Genomic DNA, 19,513 nt, shown 5'->3' on the forward strand with positions numbered 1-19,513 from the left:
TTAAGTTTCTTTCATTCATGTAATTGTGTTTTTTTTTGTTTTTTTGTTTTTTTGTTTCTTGTTTCTTGTTTTTTTTTGTTTTTTTTTTAAATTTTATTTTTGTTTTGTTTTGTTTTGTTTTGTTTTTGTTTTTTTGTTAATGTCTTAATTAAAAGTTGACATTATCTTTTGATTACCTCTCCTTAGTAGTTAGGTTTGTTAGTTTATTTATTTTTGATCTTTCAAATGCTTTGTTTGTCTTTGTTCTTCTTCACCATTATTTCTTTCTCAAATCTCTCAATTCGTAAGTTCAGATTTTTCTGACCTTATGAAGGTACATATATAGAGCTTCTGTATGGGCAGGCAGCATAGTGAAGGGTCACACCCTGTCACATGGGTCATCACTGAAGGACACATCTCTTCAAAGAGACACATCTATTGATCAAAGTTCACATCTCTAACTCCAAAGGACATAACTATTCATTCAAGAATCCACCCTTTCGTGAGAGATGTGCCTTTTCATTTGTACCTATTAAAGCCCTATTTAACAAGCATGTACTCGATGGGGAAGCGGAGGTACACGTAGGCGTACACGTGGGCTTCAATAACAAGCATGTACTCGATGGGGAAGCGGAGGTGTGTGTAGGCGTACACGTGGGCTTCAACTTGTCAAAGACGAGCTGTTGGACGAGCAGTAGTAGCAGCATGCAGGTTCTACTTATGGTGTATATGGAGGGTAATAAGGTGTACCTTGGTTGAACACAATGCTAATCAGTACATTTAAATACACCAAGATTTAATGGACAACATGCTCAATACAAGAAGTAATTTTCTGCATTGACAAGAGACGCACAATGAGCCGGAACGACCGGCCCCTCCCTCAAATAAAGTATATTGATCTTGGGAGAATCAAGTACATAGTGTCATGGGCATTTTTGACTAGACTTCCATACCAATGTATATGAATACAATATTGTAAACAATGTGGTTGTCGGTGTAGACTTGAAACTCACACTACCCTCTCAAGTGTTTTTTACACTTACAAGCTATGGAGCTTCAAGCTTGAATGTGAGGGAAGGTTGGGAGGGGAGGAGTCTACAGTGCTTGAGAAACCAGTACATGGATATGTGTCTCTCCCGGTTGGATCTCCCGATTGTCTCCAAAAAAGAACCTGGATGGGTAATGCAATACCAAAGGTCTCCCAGTGTAGCGTTTATGACTAAGGGACCGTCCTTGCACAAATACGAGGAGTGCATCTAGGGTGATAAGTTTAGGGACTCCTCTCTAGATCAAAATGGCCATGTCCAAATGTTCTCCCTTGTGCATAACTTGAGAATCTAATTGTCTAGCCTACCTATACCAGGGATCCCCAAGTGATGTAGCAAGATTCTCTCATCCTACCAATCAAGTGTACACTACCAGTCTACCTCGCCAGATTTTTTAGGTCTCTCCACAACCCCATATGGAATACTGAGTGGACACGAAAGTTGCGAAGTATTGCGAGCATTTGGGATCTTCGTAAAGCAGGGTTTCTATTTTTTTTAAGCATTTGGAAATTTTTTTTCAAGAAAAAAAAATTTTGGGGGGGGGGGGGGGGGGGGAAAAAAAACCTAACTCGTACCGTACGATATCGTACGAATTCGTACGGTATCGTACCGTACGACTCGTACGTACGAATAGGTTCGTACGCGTACGAGAAACAACCATGGGCGGGTGTTCCCTTACCCGGAACTACATATTGGTCAGGCAAGCATGAAAACATCATGCAAATTCAATTGTAAGCAAGCACATAAAGATTCTATGCAATGCAGCATTGGTATGGCAATCCTCGTTCATGAGACTATACCAAAATAGACGTGCTCCAGGCAAGTACACGAGGTATGAGACCCAATGGAACACCAATCCTCCAGGCATTTTCGGGCATGTACACATAGGGACAAGTCCCATAGGAAAGCCAAGTCCACAATATCACATGAGTGGCATCAATCCCCAGCACATGCAACTGCCATGGATGCTAGTCCAATTGTACATACATAATGAGAAAGCACGGGTGGATCAATTGGGTGGCCAAATGGTGACACAAGGCGCACATAGCAAGTGCAACAGTAGTGGCGGCCGCTAGGTCAGGCAGATCAACTATTGTTGACAACCATCAAGGTGGAGGTTGGGATCAATAGGGGGCGTTGAGAATGGACCGGGGAGGCTGAACGTGGGGGGGAGAAACAGAGGAAAGAGCAAAGGGGGAGGAGGGAGGAGACCTATGGACCGGGGGGGGTGGGGGAGGGGGGGTTCACAACCAGAGGAGGGGGGATCTTATAAGCCACCTCACTAATCCTTTTTCAGGACTTGATAAGGTCCACAGTAGCTAGGGGGCAACTTCCCAACCCTCCCCATCGGTAACGACTAAGAACTTTTGGGCATTTGTAGATAAACAAGCATTTCCTCGAAAAGCTCACAGGCGAATGCTTACTATCAGCATAAAACTGTGCTCTATCCGGAGCTCTCTCGATAGATTCCCATGCACTGATTAGCATCTCTTGCATATTTGCTAAAGAAATCTCTAGCCGCGTAAATCTCTAGAGATCTAGGTTGGTAACCGTACATCAGCATAAATGGACTGTAACCAGCAGCCGAATGCTTATCACACTTGTAGGCAAACTCGATCATTGGGATGTATCACAGACAATTAAATGGTCGCCTCAAAACATATGCATGAAGCATATCCTCGAGAACCTAATTCACCCTCTCCGTTTGTCCATTGGACTTAGGATGATTAGAGGAACTCATACTCAGCATAGTCTCTAATTTTTGGAAAACTAGCTGCTAAAAGTGTCCAAAAAGCTTGGAGTCCATGTCACTCACTATGTCACAAGGCAACCCATATCATCCAAACAACTGCAAAACAAACTATTGAGCCAAATCAATTGCTCTTATGGTTTTTACCTTGTAGGTGTAAAACCTTTGTTTCTTTGTCAGCCTGTCGACCACCACCTAGATAGCATTATGCCCTTTGTGAGTGCATGGTAACCCGATAATAAAATCCATGGAAATGCTTTTCCCACTCCCAAAAGGGATCTCTAGAGGATGTAACTACCCTCTAGCTCTAAGATGCTCGGCCTATTCACTTGACATTGATGACACTTCACCACATAGTCTTGGACTTCCGCCTTCATTTTAGGCCAGAAAAACATCCTTTTTACTAAATCATTAGTCTGTTGTGTAAGCCTAGCGGGGCGTGCTGTGATAGATTCCACCACGTATCCAAGAGATGGAAAAATAGAGAAGATAGAGAGAGGGAGAGAGTACGGTTTAGAGAACTTTACACATGACACACACACTGAGCGGGGAACAGGCCCCACTCCCTTTCATGAATTTACTTAGGAACAATCCACAGCTCGCTAGCCAGGTTCAGGTTCAATACATCAATGAATAGAAAAGAAAACAAATATGACGATCAAGTTGTAGTCGATGTCGAGGAATGAGATCCTTATGCTGAGCACACCACGGGGATGGCCCTCAAGAATCTCTCACGGCGCTAGTACCAAATCCAAATCCAATGTACCCAAAGCTTGTACACGAGGTACTCAAGAGACAAGTGTAGACGATGAAGCTTATGATGATCAGCTGTAATTTTGTCGCCAAAACTGGAGAGGAAACAGCCCACAAAAAGTTGTACATCAGATGTATGGAACTGGTACACATGGCAGTATGGCGACAGTAGGCGCAGTTTGGTACAGTCAGCAGACCAATCAGTGGAGGCACCAAGCATTATGGTCATCAAGTGGAGACGCACCACCACAACCGACACAAGGAGGTGCATTGAAGGCTGCAATGTTATTGACGGCATTGACTGACACTCCACCACATCTCCGGAGATGGGAGATTCCACCAACGGCAATGCTGCCACCCAAGGCATCCACCAAAGATAGGAGATGCTACCGACTCGACCTCAGGCATATATGGCCCTCGTCCCATCTTGGAGGATATCCGTATCCGGCAGTCGTATCTCACTTGGAGGACATCCTCATGCTCATCCTTGATACCACTTTGTACCTGTTTTGTACCCCTTGTTCTATCATCAGCTGGAGCTGTGTTCTCCTCTTCACTATGACCTCTGCTGAGTGTGCATGGTATAGTGAAGGACATGTATCGGTGTTCTCTGAGTAGTGCAAGTGTTTCTCCTTGTGTTGTGTTCCACTGCATAGTGTCTTCTATGTTGCGCCATGTTCATTGAGGACTTTAGACATCCTGTCCAGAGAAGAGCTACCACGTAGTGTGCTGGGGAGACAGCCCTGCTACAGGTACACTAAAATTTGGCATGTTCGGTGGGAGTCCTGATAGCTCACCCTTTCCTCTGCGTTGCGTCCTCTTTCCGTGTTGTGTCCTCTCTGCATGCCCAAAACATGCTCCCCTGGTAGGCCGGTGAGCCCATCCAAAGCTCCTCTCTCAATACGGTGAGCCCATCCAAAAATCCTCTCTCAATACATTGCTACAGTCGGAAGAGGTTCAGCTACTTGCCACTCAAGGAACCTCTTCCACCTCTTCCTATGGTGGCTAACCTTGGTAACCCCACCCTTGGCAATGCGGGAGGCGAAGCCAACTCCCCTGGTCTAGCCAATCCTCCTGGCGTAGAACCCCTTTCCACGGTGTTGGGCCGAGTCAACGTGAAGCTTCCCACCTTCAAAGGATCATCCGCTGAGGATGTGGATGACCACATCCGACGGTTCATCTCCATTTGTAAGAGCTGAGGTTTTCGGTGGGAGGATGCCTTCTTGGTGCTCTTTTCGTCCATTGTCCAAGGTTCTGCAGACAAGTGGTTGAGTTAGTTTCCAATCGACCACTTTACAGACTGGATCACTCTGAAGGACACATGCCTCCGGACCTTCCGTCTTGGTAACTATGAGGACCGCATTCTCCAAGAGCTAGGGAAGCTGGAACTGTTACCAGGGGAGAGAATGTCGGAACTCGTGACTTGGACCACAGTGCTGGTGGCCCACTTATCGACTTACCTTGGCAACTTCATGGTTCGTCAATGGGTGACACAAGCCTTACCCAGATCCACCTAGCAGAAGATTCGGGAGAGTTGGCCCACACCAACATTGTTGGAATTCTAGGAGCTAGCCTCCCAAGTTGAAAATGCACGACTCATGTTTTGGCATAGTCGATGATTAACAGGCCTGGGGAGGAGCATGTGGGCCTCAATATTTACACTCGTAACTCCATGGCAAGTCGAGCAAACTTCTGGAGCAGGGTCTTCCCCATGCTGATTTTTTGTGTATGGGGGGCGAGCTAAATATACTGGAAATCATGGAGGATAGACTTAGGTGGTAGCCAAGATACCATATCTAGTGCAAAGCTTGCGGCTTGGGAGAGTTTGTCTTCACCGTAAGGGAACAAGACGCCTGGCATCTCTGAGAGTTTCGGCATAGCTTGGGGATTTTGAGATTGTCCAGATTTGACACGAGGAGCTAGGTCCCAACAACCTCTCTTGTTTCGATTGTTTATATGTTGGGCTTGTGGATAATGTCCGCATACTAGTGAGGTTGATTTAGGACCGGGAGATCTGCAGCAGGACGATTGAGGAGCTATGGAAGAGCTTGGTATTTCATAGAGGCGGCCTAGGCATTATTGATCCTTCGATTCAGAGTAGAGTCCTTTTTGGCAAGTTGATCATCAGAGGACTTCTCCTAGGTGGTGAGCCTTGGAAGGACTTTTGTATGGCCCACATCTTTGCCCGCACTCCAGTGATTGACTGGCAGTCGGTGGTCCCCCAGCTGCTATATTTCTTCACACACATGAGGACCCATGGCCTTAGCCTAGACTTTGAGAACTGATTCGTGGTTAGCCTTTTCGAGCCTTGGACCACATTCGTTTTGCTCTTCACCAGTGTAACTCGCCCGAGAACCACTCATCCCAAATCCTCCTCCCCCAACCACCATGGCAACAGCCCCCGTGAACCGTTCTATTTTCCCTACCCAACCTCGCAATCGTCCCGTGCTTTCCTATAGATGTGGGGAATACAGTCATTACCAAAGCCGCTGTCCCCTTCGTCAAAGTGCTCCGCCTTGTCGGCATTGTCTGGAATCCAAGGATCATTATACCTAGGATTGCCCCAAGCAAAGGGCATCCACATCCTCCGACTTCACATTTCCAACACCAACCACCCACTTAGTCTTTGTAGGACATCCTCCATCTCAAGGACATCCTTCTTCCATAGGACATCCGGCACTTGCCAACCTTCCTCTCCCACTCTTGGGGTGTCCGTCACAACCCCAACACCTACCCATGAGGATCCACCATCCACCACAGTGGGCACCAGATCTCAAAGGAAGGCCATGCCTCAAGAGCATCAATGAGATGAGCCAGATGATAAAGAAGCTCTCCCCGTTCTCCACACAGTCATAGATTAGTCCTTCTTGCAGGTTTTCAAGGACCTCCACAACCAACCTTCTGTGTCTGACAATCCACCTACCCCTTTTCTTCCACAATTCAAACCACAACTCATACCTTTCTCTGTGGAGGATCTACTCAAGGGAAATACCATGTCAGTGAATCTCTTTCACTTGTTCCGCATTAGCCCAAATGTCCGACAGGCGGCTGCAGTCAGGTGTAGGCGGTGCAAATGAGAAACTCCACGCTTCAATGCTGATGATGATCATGAGTGGCTCATGCTAGTTTTATATTCTGGGGGGGAAGGGGGTCCTGCTTTTTGCCAAAAAGCTAGACAAGCTTTTGCTTTCCTCTTTTTACTTTTTTCAATAAATTGCTTTTTCAAATATTATTCAAAAGTGGCCAGCTATTCCAACTTTAGGGCCTTGGTTTTTGGCCCTAGAGTTGCATTTTTGAAAAAAACATTTTTTTGCTTTCTGGTTTTGGTCAATCCCCTCTTTTGTCACTGATGCTCCTGGCTGGCGGGGTCAACTCAGTTTGACTTTTTACTTTTCTATGCTTTTTGACCAAAACTAGCGCTTTTCCATGTGCAAACCTTATGGTCCATGTCCCCATGCCTTCTCCCACCAATCCAATGTCCTGGCAAGGGTTTCATCATGTGAATAGAGTGCCAGGAAGGCCAAATAGTTACACGTTGTATCCTTGGATGGCCTGCTGTAGGAGAGTAATGACATTCATGAAGAACATTCCTCCTAATCTTAGCACAATCCCATACAGAGACTCTTTTCATTGCGGAACAAAACTGTGGAGCTCCCTGCCTGAACCTGGTGCCCACACCGACTAAAATGCCCATCGGTCTGGCATAGCCCTCTCGGTGAATCATACAAGTCAACAATAAAACTCAAAAGATTCACCTCTCCAATCTGACTTAAAGCATCTGCAACCCGGTTCAAACTACCCTTTCTATACTGAATCTCCATATCAAAGTACTCCATAAGCTCTATCCACCGTGTCTTCCTCCGTCTCAACTCAGGTCTATCACAAATGATCAACTCATGGTCATTCAAGACAACAAATTTGGATCCATATGAATAACGTCTCCAAATTTCCAATGCATGTATCACCGCATACAAGTCTTTTTCCTAAGTATGGCACATGATGTGGCTATCATCAAACTTCTTGCAAGCCATAGGTCCCCGTAGAATAAGGTAGTCCCAATCGCATAATCATTGGCATTAGTCTACACCATAAATGGTTGACCAAGACGAGGTAAGGCTAAAGTAGGTGCCTCTTTTACCTTAAGCTTGAGAGTCTAGAAAGCCTTGTCAAGGTAATGGGACTATTGGACTTACGTCCGCATCCTCTGAGAAGGTTTGTAAAAGGAACAGTTGGATTCGAATACTCCCTTAATTGACTTTTTCAGAAAGAGTGTGAATCCCAAGAATGCTCGAAGTCGCCTCACGGTTCGAGGAACTGGCCAATCCAACACCTTTTGGATCCAGTCAAGATCAATGCTCATACCATCTTGAGAAATCTGATGACCTAGGTATGTGAGCTCCTTACAAAAAAACTCACACTTATAAAGTTTAGTATACAATCTTTCCTGTCTCAGAATCCCCAAGACTATCCTGAGATGCTCAACATCTTCCTCAAGGCTAGGACTATAAACTAAAATGTCATTTGTGAATGCTACAACGAATTTTCCTAAATAATTTGAAAGAGATTATTCATCATCTCCTTAAACATAGCAGGAGCATTTGTTAGCCCAAAAGGTAATATGAGAAACTCGTAATGGCCATATCGCGTAAGGAAACCTGTCTTTTCTCGGATATACTTATCTGGTGATAACGAATATGAACGTCAATCTTCGTAAAATAGGCATCATGCTGCAACCTATCTATCAAATCATCCGCTGTGGGAAGTGATACCTATTCTTTATTGTAACTTTATTCAACTTTTTATAATTCACACATCTGCCGAGTACTGTCCTTCTCGTGCTTCAAAAGCATCGGAGCTCCTCAGGGAGATTTGTTCTTGCGTTTCTGTCCCATCGAGTGAGATTCCGATAACTGTTGGGCAATCTCATGCTCTTCCAGCTAGCTCATGAGTCTTGTAAGGTGCGATATTCATAGGTTGAGACCTTGGAACCAAATTAATCTTATGATCTACCGACCTTGTCGGCGGTAAACCATAAGGCAATTTAGCAAGAAAGGCATCGGCAACATCCGCCTTAATTTCTTCTAAAGCCTATGTCTCCCAAGCATCCAACTTAACCATGTTCAAACTACAATTAACATTCGATGAAAGGGGATCAAGAACACACTCATACACCTCATAATCTGAATTTCCAATAATATTATGAACTTCTGCTGAATTTACCAAAGCAGAGGGTGGGACTGCAACCCTAACCTACATGTGGCCTTCCCCTTATCCCAAGGTAACCAGATTAGGCCTTAATCCAAAAATTACTGTTAGGTACATAACAATGCAGGGTTGAAGCCATGGTGCCATCTCGCGAAGAACGCTTGAGTGTTGCGTATCACGACGGGACTCTATTGCATCATACAATCTGCCACCACGGTTGAATCAAATTCCACCTGACGGTGATCGCTGATGAGGGTTGCGTGGAGCAAATCCCGGATTTGTCCGTGCACAGGGTCGCTCCCTACGATCTTGCAAACCAAAGAAGAGGGGCGAGAGAGGATATTGTCGAAGCTAAGAGCTGGAGGTCCGCCTCTTAAAATAGGCAAGGGACAGCGGCCTCTGTTGGGGATGACAGAGAAGCTGCCATGGAGTCCTCCTGTAAGGCGACGACCAGAGGCGCCTACTCTTTCCGATGAAGAAGAACCCAGAAGCCAACTACAAGCGCTAAGGAAAATAGGTGGTGGAAGAGGGAGGACTGGCAAGATGGAAAGCTCGCAAGAGGAACTGTCTGGGAGTTGGGTAGCGAAGGGGAGGCGAGGGCAAAAGCGAAGAGGAAGAGGAGAACAAGGAGGCGCAATGGAGGGGACTGGGGTCGGCGCACAGCCAGGAGGGCTGCGTTGGGGGGCACAAGAGCTGGCAGTGAAGAGGAAGAGGAAAAGGATGGAGGGCCAAGGTGAAGGAGGGAAGCGAAGCAGCAGGACTGAGACGGGCTCAGGTGGGCAACAAAGGCAGCAGTGGGATGAGGAAACGGGAGATGAGGGGGAGGCGGAAGTGTTGGCGAAGGTGAGGGAAGGACAGAGGGGGGGCGATTGGCCCGGGCAGCAGATGCGCAACTTGGGGAACCTTCCAGTGCAAGCTCGACTTCTCAAATGTGATATTTAGTTTAGATCAACCATCAGTAAATACTCTCACATGGAAGTGCCTTACAGAAAGTATGGCTTTGAATAATTTAGCCTGTTTATATATCCTTAAGATTGGGTCATTTTGGTAGCGTACTAGTATGTAAAATTGCAAACATCACATGATCATGTGTTGACTATTACGTTTTTTTGTTTTTTTTTTGCAACGTGAATTTCAGGGAGCTGGATGTACTTCTGCGTAGACGTGCAGCTGCTGATGTGGCATCGTTTGCTTCCACTTTAAGGTCACTTTCTCGTTTGGTGAGATTTGAAATAGCTCAAACCATACTTTCTTTGAAGCTTGTCACTCTTATAATTGTTGAAGATATTATGTGTGTTTCTTTTATGTTTTTTTTTTTTTTTGGGTGGGGGGCAGGCGGGGGAGGTTTCAAGAAATATATTAATATGAGTGCCAAACTTGAACGTATGATATGTGCCCATGTGTTAAGCCCATAGACCATCTTTAGCACACAACAAATGTGATTAGCTTACAAATTTCGGGTTGTGCAGGCTAGCTCACCACCCAACTATAGGTCTGCATCGGCAGGCCTACAGTTGGGTGGTCTGCTTCAGTAGACCACGCTTGAGCACAAGTGCTAAGGCTCGGAGTGGACTGAGGCCTAGGTACAAGCCTCTGTCATTGGACAACATGGTATAATACGATAGGCTCACCCCACTTATATAGCCACTTTAGACCTGTAAATAGCTATAATTCATGTAATCACCCTGCTGTGCTAATCTTTAGGGTCTTGTGACCCAAGACTAGGTCGACTAACCCTACAGTATGCGTCCAGTACATAACACGATTCCCCTCCTCTTACATATCTACTCTTAGAAACGAATCTAGGAAAGTCTAGCTACATTGAACAAGTGACTCCAAAGTCAGGTTCATATACGTATAATCTTTCCACACACATACATGTTTAGGAACCAGCTTAACCACAAGCTAGTGTTCCAACAAAACTATCTTGGTGGAACAAATGACAAAATCAGAACTAAATCAAGGTGTGTGTGTGTGTGGGGAGGGGGGGGGGTGTTGTGCTTGAAGAAACATATTAATATGAGTGCTGAACTCGAACATATGAAATGTGCCCATGTGTTACGCCCATAGATCTCCCAAGCATAGGACAAATGCGATTAGCTTACGAATTAGGGGTTGTGCAGGCTAGCTCACCACCCAACTATAGGTCTGCATTGGTAGACCTACAGTTGGCTGGTCTGCATCAGTAGACCACCCTCGAGCACAAGGGCCAAGGCTCGGAGTGGACCGCGTCCAAGGCCTCTGTCATTCGACAACACGATATAATACAATAGGCTCACCCCAATTTTATAGCCACTATAGACCTATAAATAGCTATAACTCATGGGATAACACTAATGACCAACTTAACCCATGTAATCAACCTGCTGTGCTAATCTTTAGGGTCCCCTGACCCAAGATTAGGCCGACTAGCCCTATGGTTAGCTAACATGATTGCCCTCCTTGGGCATATCCACTCTTGGAAATGAATGAATCTGGGAAAGTCTAGCCAGATTGGACAACTGACCTCAAAGTCAGGTTCATATATGTCTAATCTTTCCACACACATACATGTTCAAGAACGAGCTTAACCACAAGCCAATGTTCCTACAAAACTATCTTGGTGGAAGAAAGGACAAAATCAGAACCAAACCAAGGTTGTGAGAAACACAAACAACTCCTCAATCCAACACGCACGGAATCAGACAACTTGAAATCATTGAAAACATGTGTCGTAGCTAGTCACATCATATTATTTATCCTCATGAGCATTGGGTACTTTGTCGTACTGAGAGGATACAAAAAATACCTCCCTCTCAGTGATTCGTAGAACTACCATGTATCTCAACAATCTCATCATAGATAACATTGGAGAATTCACACATCAAGACCGTGTTCAAACCAAAACACCATTGATAAAACCCTCTAGTGCGAGTTATCAACCTCGCATATGAGAACATCTATCAAATGCATGACAATGCATTTCATAGATGTTCGCTCCTTTCATAGGCTATATAGTAGGTTGGCCTTTTCCAAGAGTTAGCTGCACCTAGATCTATACCTTAAAGCTCTAAAGTCTCAAGAAAATCTTGGCTAATAGCTGTACTAAATAAAACCTACCCGTTGTCAAGAGTCAAATGCTTAGTATCATTATATAGGCAAATTGTCACTATCTGGGAATTCTCTATCTTTCTAGACCTATGGACGGGCTCTATGGTGTGGTATGACAGCTCACGGTAGGGGATTTACGTGTATGCCAAGCATTATGTGGATTGGCACCTTATGAAAGGGAATAGATGTGAACACCAAGGACCAATAGGTTGGATATGGGAGGCTGAGCGTTTTGGGCCACGCTCATATCTAGATTACAGTATTCTTATTGGCCTAGGGATGTAATGTTTATGCGTAGAATGACCGCGTGCTACAAGTGTTAACCACATATTGGTTAACACATTTCTATGACAACTATGTCCGCACACTTACGTAATGGGCGCCCGTGTTATATTGTAAATCTCGTCATTCGATGAGGGAAATGTCCTAAAGACGCTTCCAAGTATTGAGCTTCAAAGGACAGACAAGAGGATCTTTGTCGGTTGGACAAATCATAGAGAAAAGCCTTGTAACTTGTAACATGCCCATCTTCAATAATGCTACTTGCCCATGAATTTATGGTCTTTTGTGATGTAAAAAAATCAACAATTTTAATAAACGAGCTGTTTCCACATAGAATCTTAGAATTCTCAGTCCAAATTCGGAATCTGCGCGCGATTTTACCTTAATATACGATTTTACAGCATTCAAAACGAACACTGGATCGAGCCTATACGTAAATTTTTAGTTATTTTCAGTTAAAATACGGCAAACTTAAACCTTAATAAATGCACGACCGGGTGTCCGATTGACAAACGGTTAGCACCCTTACGACCAAGGGGATATCTTGGACATTTTCGTCGAAATTTGTTTTTCGCATCGCGGGGCGTTTCGGTACGCATATTGAGGCCGGTGTCCCAAACTAGGGATCCTCGTCCCAAAAAGATGTTGCACACACTCGGGCGCTCGTGCAAGGACCAAAGGCTCACCGTCCTAGTGTACGGTCCACATAGACTGCCACGTGGACGCCCATGCTGCCTCTGACCCGGAAGGTACATGCGTATCATAGCTTCTGTCCACACACATGCACCACTCCTTTCTCCAAGCTCATGCAGACCATAGGACGGTGTACTTTCACCGTACACCGTCCTTTGCACCCACGCTTTGCTCTCCTTTTCCCTGCACCCGTACCCGTACTTGCACCTATATCCCTCCCGCTCCCCCTAGTACCTCGTGGCCGACAGACACCACTTGTCATTCTATCGGTGTCTGCACCCAACTCCTTGCGCGGTATTGAACCATCATACTGTATTCGACAGCCTTCTAGCAAGCCATTTTCGACCATCTCCAAGTAAGGCATCTGTAGATTATTTCTTGCCTCCTCTCACCCTTGAGGCTAGGGTATCCTTAGCTGCTCCCCTCCCCTCCCGCCCGTGTGAATAGACTTAAGGGGAGGACGACTCCTCTCCCTCTAGATTAGATTAGCATAAACATTGCTAATCCACTTATTAAATGCCTATGCTTCAATCTCCTTACCAATTAGGAGTAATTTGAAGACAAAGAAGAGAGATAAGGAGTGATTAATAATGGGATTAAGAGAATTAATCTTAGAGTGCCTCTAAATTAGTTGAAATCCACTAATTTAGAGGTAGCCTCTAACTTTAGCCCTTTCCCACCTACCTAGCATTAATGGGAGGGTCTTAGTTGTCTCTCACTCACTTTCCTCCAATTTGAAATTCAAATTCAAATTTTAAATTTCAAATTTCAAATTTCAAATTGAAATTGAAATTCCAATTTGTGACGACCGTTTCACATTTGCCACGGCCGTACCGACCTAAAGCTACGAGCGTATGCTTTTTTTAAAAACTCCGTACGGTCATACCAACCTAAAGCCACGAGCGTACGCTTTTTTTTAAAATTCCGTATGCCGTTAAACATTTGCCGTGGCCGTTCCATACTAAAGCCATGGACGTACTCTTGTAAGCATACGGTCGTACCAAACCAAATAAAAACTTTTAAAAAAATAAAAAATAAAAAAAATTTTGAACAACCGTTTCATACTTGCCGCGCGGCCGTTCTATACTAAAGCCATGGACGTACGCTTGTAAGCATATGGTTGTACCAAACAAAAATAAAAATAAAAATAAAAATCGTACGGCCATTTTGCACTTGCCGCAACCGTTCCATACTAAAGCCACGAGCGCACGCTTGTAAGCGTACGGTTGTACCAAACCCAAAAAAAAAACTTTAAAATAAAAAAAATCTGTACGGTCGTTTCACACTAAAGCCACGGCGTACACTTGTAAGTGTACAGCTGTACCAAACGAAAAAAAAAACTTATAAAAAATAAATAAAATCCGAATAGCCATTTTATACTTACCGCGACCATTCCATACTAAGGCTATGGGTGTACGCTTACAACCGTACCAAACGAAATCTTTAGAGGTGCTTTTGGTCTCTCTCCTCGACTCATTAGGGTTATTTTTACACGCATACAATGCCTCAAAAGACCACTTTTAACCGTAAGGATGCGTTCACGCGCAATGCAAAAGTGAGCTAAAACTTCTATTTTGGGCCTGCACGCGTACCGTTGAAGCTTTTTTAAGCTTGCCCACACACCATGACACCTTTCGGTGATGGTTGCATGCCCTCAATGCCTCCATTCCATTCGGCGGCACCCCGGCGTGTCAATTGCACATTCACATTCACATGTGGTCGCCATGCTATATATATATGGTCGGGAGGGCGAAACGATCTTTGAAGAGCCCTTATCTAGTGGGCCTCTCCATACATGCACCTCGGTGTGGATAGATGTCCCGAGCACATCACGTACTCTCTTTTCTATCCACCATGGATCTATTCCCATCCCCCACCCTTTAACCACCTTGCCTTACTCTAGGAAGCCTGAAGGGGAGTGTCACATTACTTGCACCCACAAACATCACATACAAAACCTATGTGGGTGAAAATTTTCAAACTTCTGCCAAAATTCCACGGAGTTGGAGATCTCGTATATTACATCGAGGTCTTTAACCAAATCTCTCAAGCATTTGAAATTTTTGACTATGCAACCAAAGTCCATCTGCTTGGAGTCAGTCTTGAAGGCAAGGCCGTGCAATGGTTTCAATCCTTGGACCCTCCGCACAAAAGTGTTTTCAGAGAGGCCTTCATTCTTGGATTTGCACCCTACGAGCCCAAATGGAGCCCCGTCATCCAACTGTTGCAATTGGAACCAAAGGAAATATTATGCAATTACATTGCACACATCAAGTACCTTGATTCGTGTTGCAAACAGAGGGAAAAATTGTGTGATAAGGAATTAATGGACTGTTTTCTCTTGGGCTTGCATAATCCAAGGCTTCACGACCACCTGTTGGTCAAAGACCCCTCCACCTATGATTAGGCCTGCAAATGGGTGATCTTTGTCGATGACAACATGCGAGAAAGCTATTTCACGCAATTGGCCACTGCGCCAATAACAATCCAAAGCTCATTTTTAACGTTACCTTCCTAGGCCCCAAGCCTTACTGGTGGCATTGCCCCAAACCAACTACTCACATAACGTGCCAGCACACCTCTCTCCACTGCCAATCTTTCCATTCCAACCGTTGCCTCCCCAGGCACACCCTATTGCTTATGCAAAGATTCCAACCAGGTCCGTTGCTAAACCTATGGAGCCCATGCCCTCCGCAATCCCCGAGGCACCCCAACACGTCATCTCCCTTTGTCGATGCCTCACATGGACCCTAAACCACTTGTGCACACTATAGGTGCACCCGCAGGGAAACCACCTCTTCTGTGTTTCTGCTATGGACTCCATAGAGTGGTAGAATGCCCTCAAAAGAAATGTCTGCCGCTTTACGACCACAATGTCATGGTTGTGGAATTGATCATTACTATAAGGATTGCCCTTTGCAATCAACTTCTCATTCCACAGTCGAAGACATTACATACCTCAACGTGTTGAGCGTTCAACATGAGAAGATATCCACTGTCCCATTAAACGTCGTCACACAGTTTGCAGGCCAAGCTAAAGAAGGCTACATCCCAAAAGAAACAATGCTCTAAGCACGTTGGCCACGGTGACGATCGGCTTAGCATCTGCACGGGCTCAACAAAGACCACATCCTCCTCCTCAGGGAGCGATCACTCAGCCTAGTACATGACCTCAAGGTCAAAATCTGTGAAATGACATTCCACCTTACATTTGTGGTCATGGACTTCGTAATGCCGCCTATGATGCCATCTTAGGTCGATCCTTCATGAGACAAATTCGACTAATCCATGATTGGGACGTGCATCATATCTACCTCCGCAAATAGTCTCAAACACTTAAGGACAATTTATATACCTGGCACTCACATTCCATGGTCAAATCTCCCTTTGCTGAAGACTTTGTGACCACTGCTAGGAGCAATGATCTCTTGGTTTGCGAGGCTTGTCATCAAGTCCTTGATGATGCGCGGGTGCCATGCATGGTCGCTTCTGTTAATAGTGACGAAGTCGACCATGAGTGGCTTAAAATTCTTGCTACACTTGACACCCTCCCAGGCTGCAAACTCAGCACACAATTCGTGCTCCCAAATGGCCAGACCCTTCATGAACCCTACAAAGCCATTGTCTCGCTTAACAGCCTGAGTGTAAGTGTAGCTCCACAACCTGAAACAACCACTCTTCAGGTTTGGCTAGATTTCTCCTTTGGTAGAAACATGCAAAGAAAACATGCTTTACTGTCTCATAATCTTTTGCCATGAGAAACATGGGTCTCTCTGGGCAAACCCTCTCTTAAAACTGTCCATACCAAAGCTCGATTACCTAGTGGACAACGCATACAAAGCCTTCGGTCTTTTACATAAACTGTACAGACTGTAGCTAATCCATTATCTTGTAAGTTTTATGTGGTTCCCACAGGTGAAACAAAAGAAGCAATCATCCTTGGAGGAAGTTGGGTCTAGAACGCCACAAGTACAATCAACTCCGTTGACAACACAACTACCCTCCAGCTTCCCCAGGACAAGGTAACAATGATTCTCTGGGACAGGGGTGCATCGACTCTAATCCTCTACCCCACCAATTGCTTCCACAAATGGTACTCCCTCACCCCCCACAATAACTGGCAAGTCTTCCACTGCTCCTGAACTACCACCAGAACTCAACCCACCATAAATATGGATTGGACTCCCGACCGAGAATGGTCTACAATGGTGGCAAGCCCACATATATCCTATGGTGCACACCAATCTCATATTCTTGGAGGCGTGGAAAGCTAAGCTCTTGGAAAACCCACACTAGCAAAAGAAAACACTTATATTCAAATTTCACTTGAAATGCGTTTAATGAGTGTTGGGTCTTTCATTCCTAAAATTTCTATTGGAAATAACTAGTTGGAGTGTAGATTTCATGTCATTGATGCAGGGGCACTCCAAGGCCAGATTATCATTGGAAAGGAGTGGATTGATGCCACTCACTGTCAAATCAATTGGCGCGAACAAACGGCCACCATGGAAATCAATGGCCAGAAGACCACTGTCCTGTTGTGTCCCCAAGAGGAAATCATACACACATTCTCGCCCCCAACTGTCCTTACTCATCCCGCCCCATCCTTATCATCTGCAATCTCCCCTGTTCCCACACTCCATGACTCACCAAAATTGGTCGATCGGCCACTGACGACACCATCCACAATTGACAAATAGCCTCGTCGTCAACATTGCCCCTCAACTCTACAACCTCGACCACCCACATTGCAAGCACTCCAACCTTATATCTTTATCATGACAATCAATGGCAGATGTCCAAGAATCTTCTTGCCGCTTAGGGATTCTACGATGGCTACACAGAACTATGGATCCCGAGACGGCCATCTCTAAAACCCAAGCGCAAAAAGTCAACTATGCCAACAAACACCAAACCTAAGACAAAGCTTCAACATTGGCTAGTCCCCGACTACCTGTTACGAGCACAAGGCTACTATGAAGGCAACACTCGCCTCTGGCTACCCAAGCACGCCGCCTGTGCTCATTTTCCAAAAAGTCCCACAACCACGGGTTCGGCAACCCCAAGCATAGCGAAGCCAACAACGCTGGGTGCCTACCAATGTGCTCCAAGCACAAGGCTTCCATGAAGACAACACGGCTTCCCAAGCCACAATCAAAAGCCTCTTCTCCATGTCGACAACCACCTCATAGCTCAAAGCCTTGTCGACAAAAAAGCCTGAAGCCTCGCCAACCACATACCTTCATCACTCGGCAGCGTTGGGTGTTCAAATGTCTCTTAGAAGCCCAAGGTTTCCATGATGGCAATTCCATCATTTGGCTCCCAAGGCATATTCCTCAGCAGTTCGCCCAAACCACACTCACCACACCAATACTTGTCCAATCGACAAAGATGGTTTGGCGACCAACGGGCAGGCAAGTTTCCTTCTCCTCGACAAAATCCTCCAGACTTTCCTACACCCAACACATGGGCACTCCTCCAAAGCTCAAATCGCCCAACCCTTTCAACTCATTGAGCCTCAGCTACGAAGCTTCTCCCGCCCCTCCACTTCGTCACCAAACCAAGGGGCAGTGCTACACATGGCTGAGCTTATCCAACCACTCAAAGATAAACTCAAAGGTAAGCTCACAACTCTAGCCATTGGATACAAAACCCTTTTTAGGGGTGCTGGCCAATAAACACATGTCAAAAAAAAAAAGAGAGAAAAAAAAGGAGTCTCTAGATGATTAGGATCTAGGTGGTAAAGACCACGGGCACACCTTTTGCCCTCGCCCATGCACAACACCTGCAGATCTCACTGGGCTCTACCCTATGCGCACACACCGCATAAAGCTTCATTATTAATAGCCATCTAGGTACATCTCTGGATGGGGGGACCATGGTGGGCGCAAGCCTGGTCTATGGTACAACCCATCGCATGGATCTTCTTAAATCACCCCTACTGCACCCGAATAACTGCGCTTCATGTCTAATCAATCCTAACCAAAACTACTTCTTTGGCTCAACACCTATGGATCCTCAACATCGACTACCACTGCTATCAACACAGGATCCCAGAGCTCTAATGACAGAAGAAGACAAAGCATAAAAAGAAAAATAGAGAACACCGCGACCTGATGGCTCAACATTCACGAGAGCCAAGATACCCATCACGTTGTCTTGACAAAGATGCTAGAGCTTCATGAACATCGCCATCGACATACAGCATCTCGGAGCGCAAGTAGTCTCCATGCGTGTTGCCTCCTTGTTCCTTTGGAATCCCCCTCGCCACTTGCTTACTAATCCCATTGTTTTACTAACTCCTCTTTAATCATACTACCTACCACTGGGATACTAGTCATTAAGTATTCCGTACTAGTCTACTCATTTAAGTACTCTGACTCCTCTAATGAGGATGTCCCGCCGCAAAGGCGAATAAAAAACACCAAAAACAAAATAAAGAGTACTACTGGACACATACAAAAAAGCAAACTCATAAGAGCCCAATGAGCCTAGCTGGATACTTAATCGCCAGTACTCCACTAACTTCTTTCCATTATACTAACTCCCCCACTCCCTCTCATTTCCGGAGAGACAGGAGAACCAACCAAGTGTGACACTTCCCCGTGTGCCTTGACAACCCCTCACCAATCACGAGGACGCGATCAACTTTAGGAAGGGGAGTATGTTAACCACATATTGGTTAACACATTCCTATGACAACTATGTCCGCACA

General features: G+C 45.3%; 1 protein-coding gene across 1 annotated transcript in view; it reads left to right on the plus strand.

Annotated features, from left to right (window-relative positions):
- LOC147621085 (GPI transamidase component PIG-S-like protein) overlaps positions 1-19,513 on the plus strand; it is a 179,450-nt gene that overhangs the window by 125,959 nt on the left and 33,978 nt on the right. The window contains exon 9 of the mRNA XM_086823782.1: positions 9,872-9,953. Within this exon, the coding sequence (XP_086679908.1) occupies positions 9,872-9,953 (82 nt within the window). The remainder of the gene's footprint in view (positions 1-9,871; positions 9,954-19,513) is intronic.

Source organism: Cibotium barometz, chromosome 30 (genome assembly GCF_041138505.1).
Source record: "Cibotium barometz isolate CiBa-2024 chromosome 30, ASM4113850v1, whole genome shotgun sequence".
NCBI classification, from domain to species: Eukaryota; Viridiplantae; Streptophyta; class Polypodiopsida; order Cyatheales; family Cibotiaceae; genus Cibotium; species Cibotium barometz.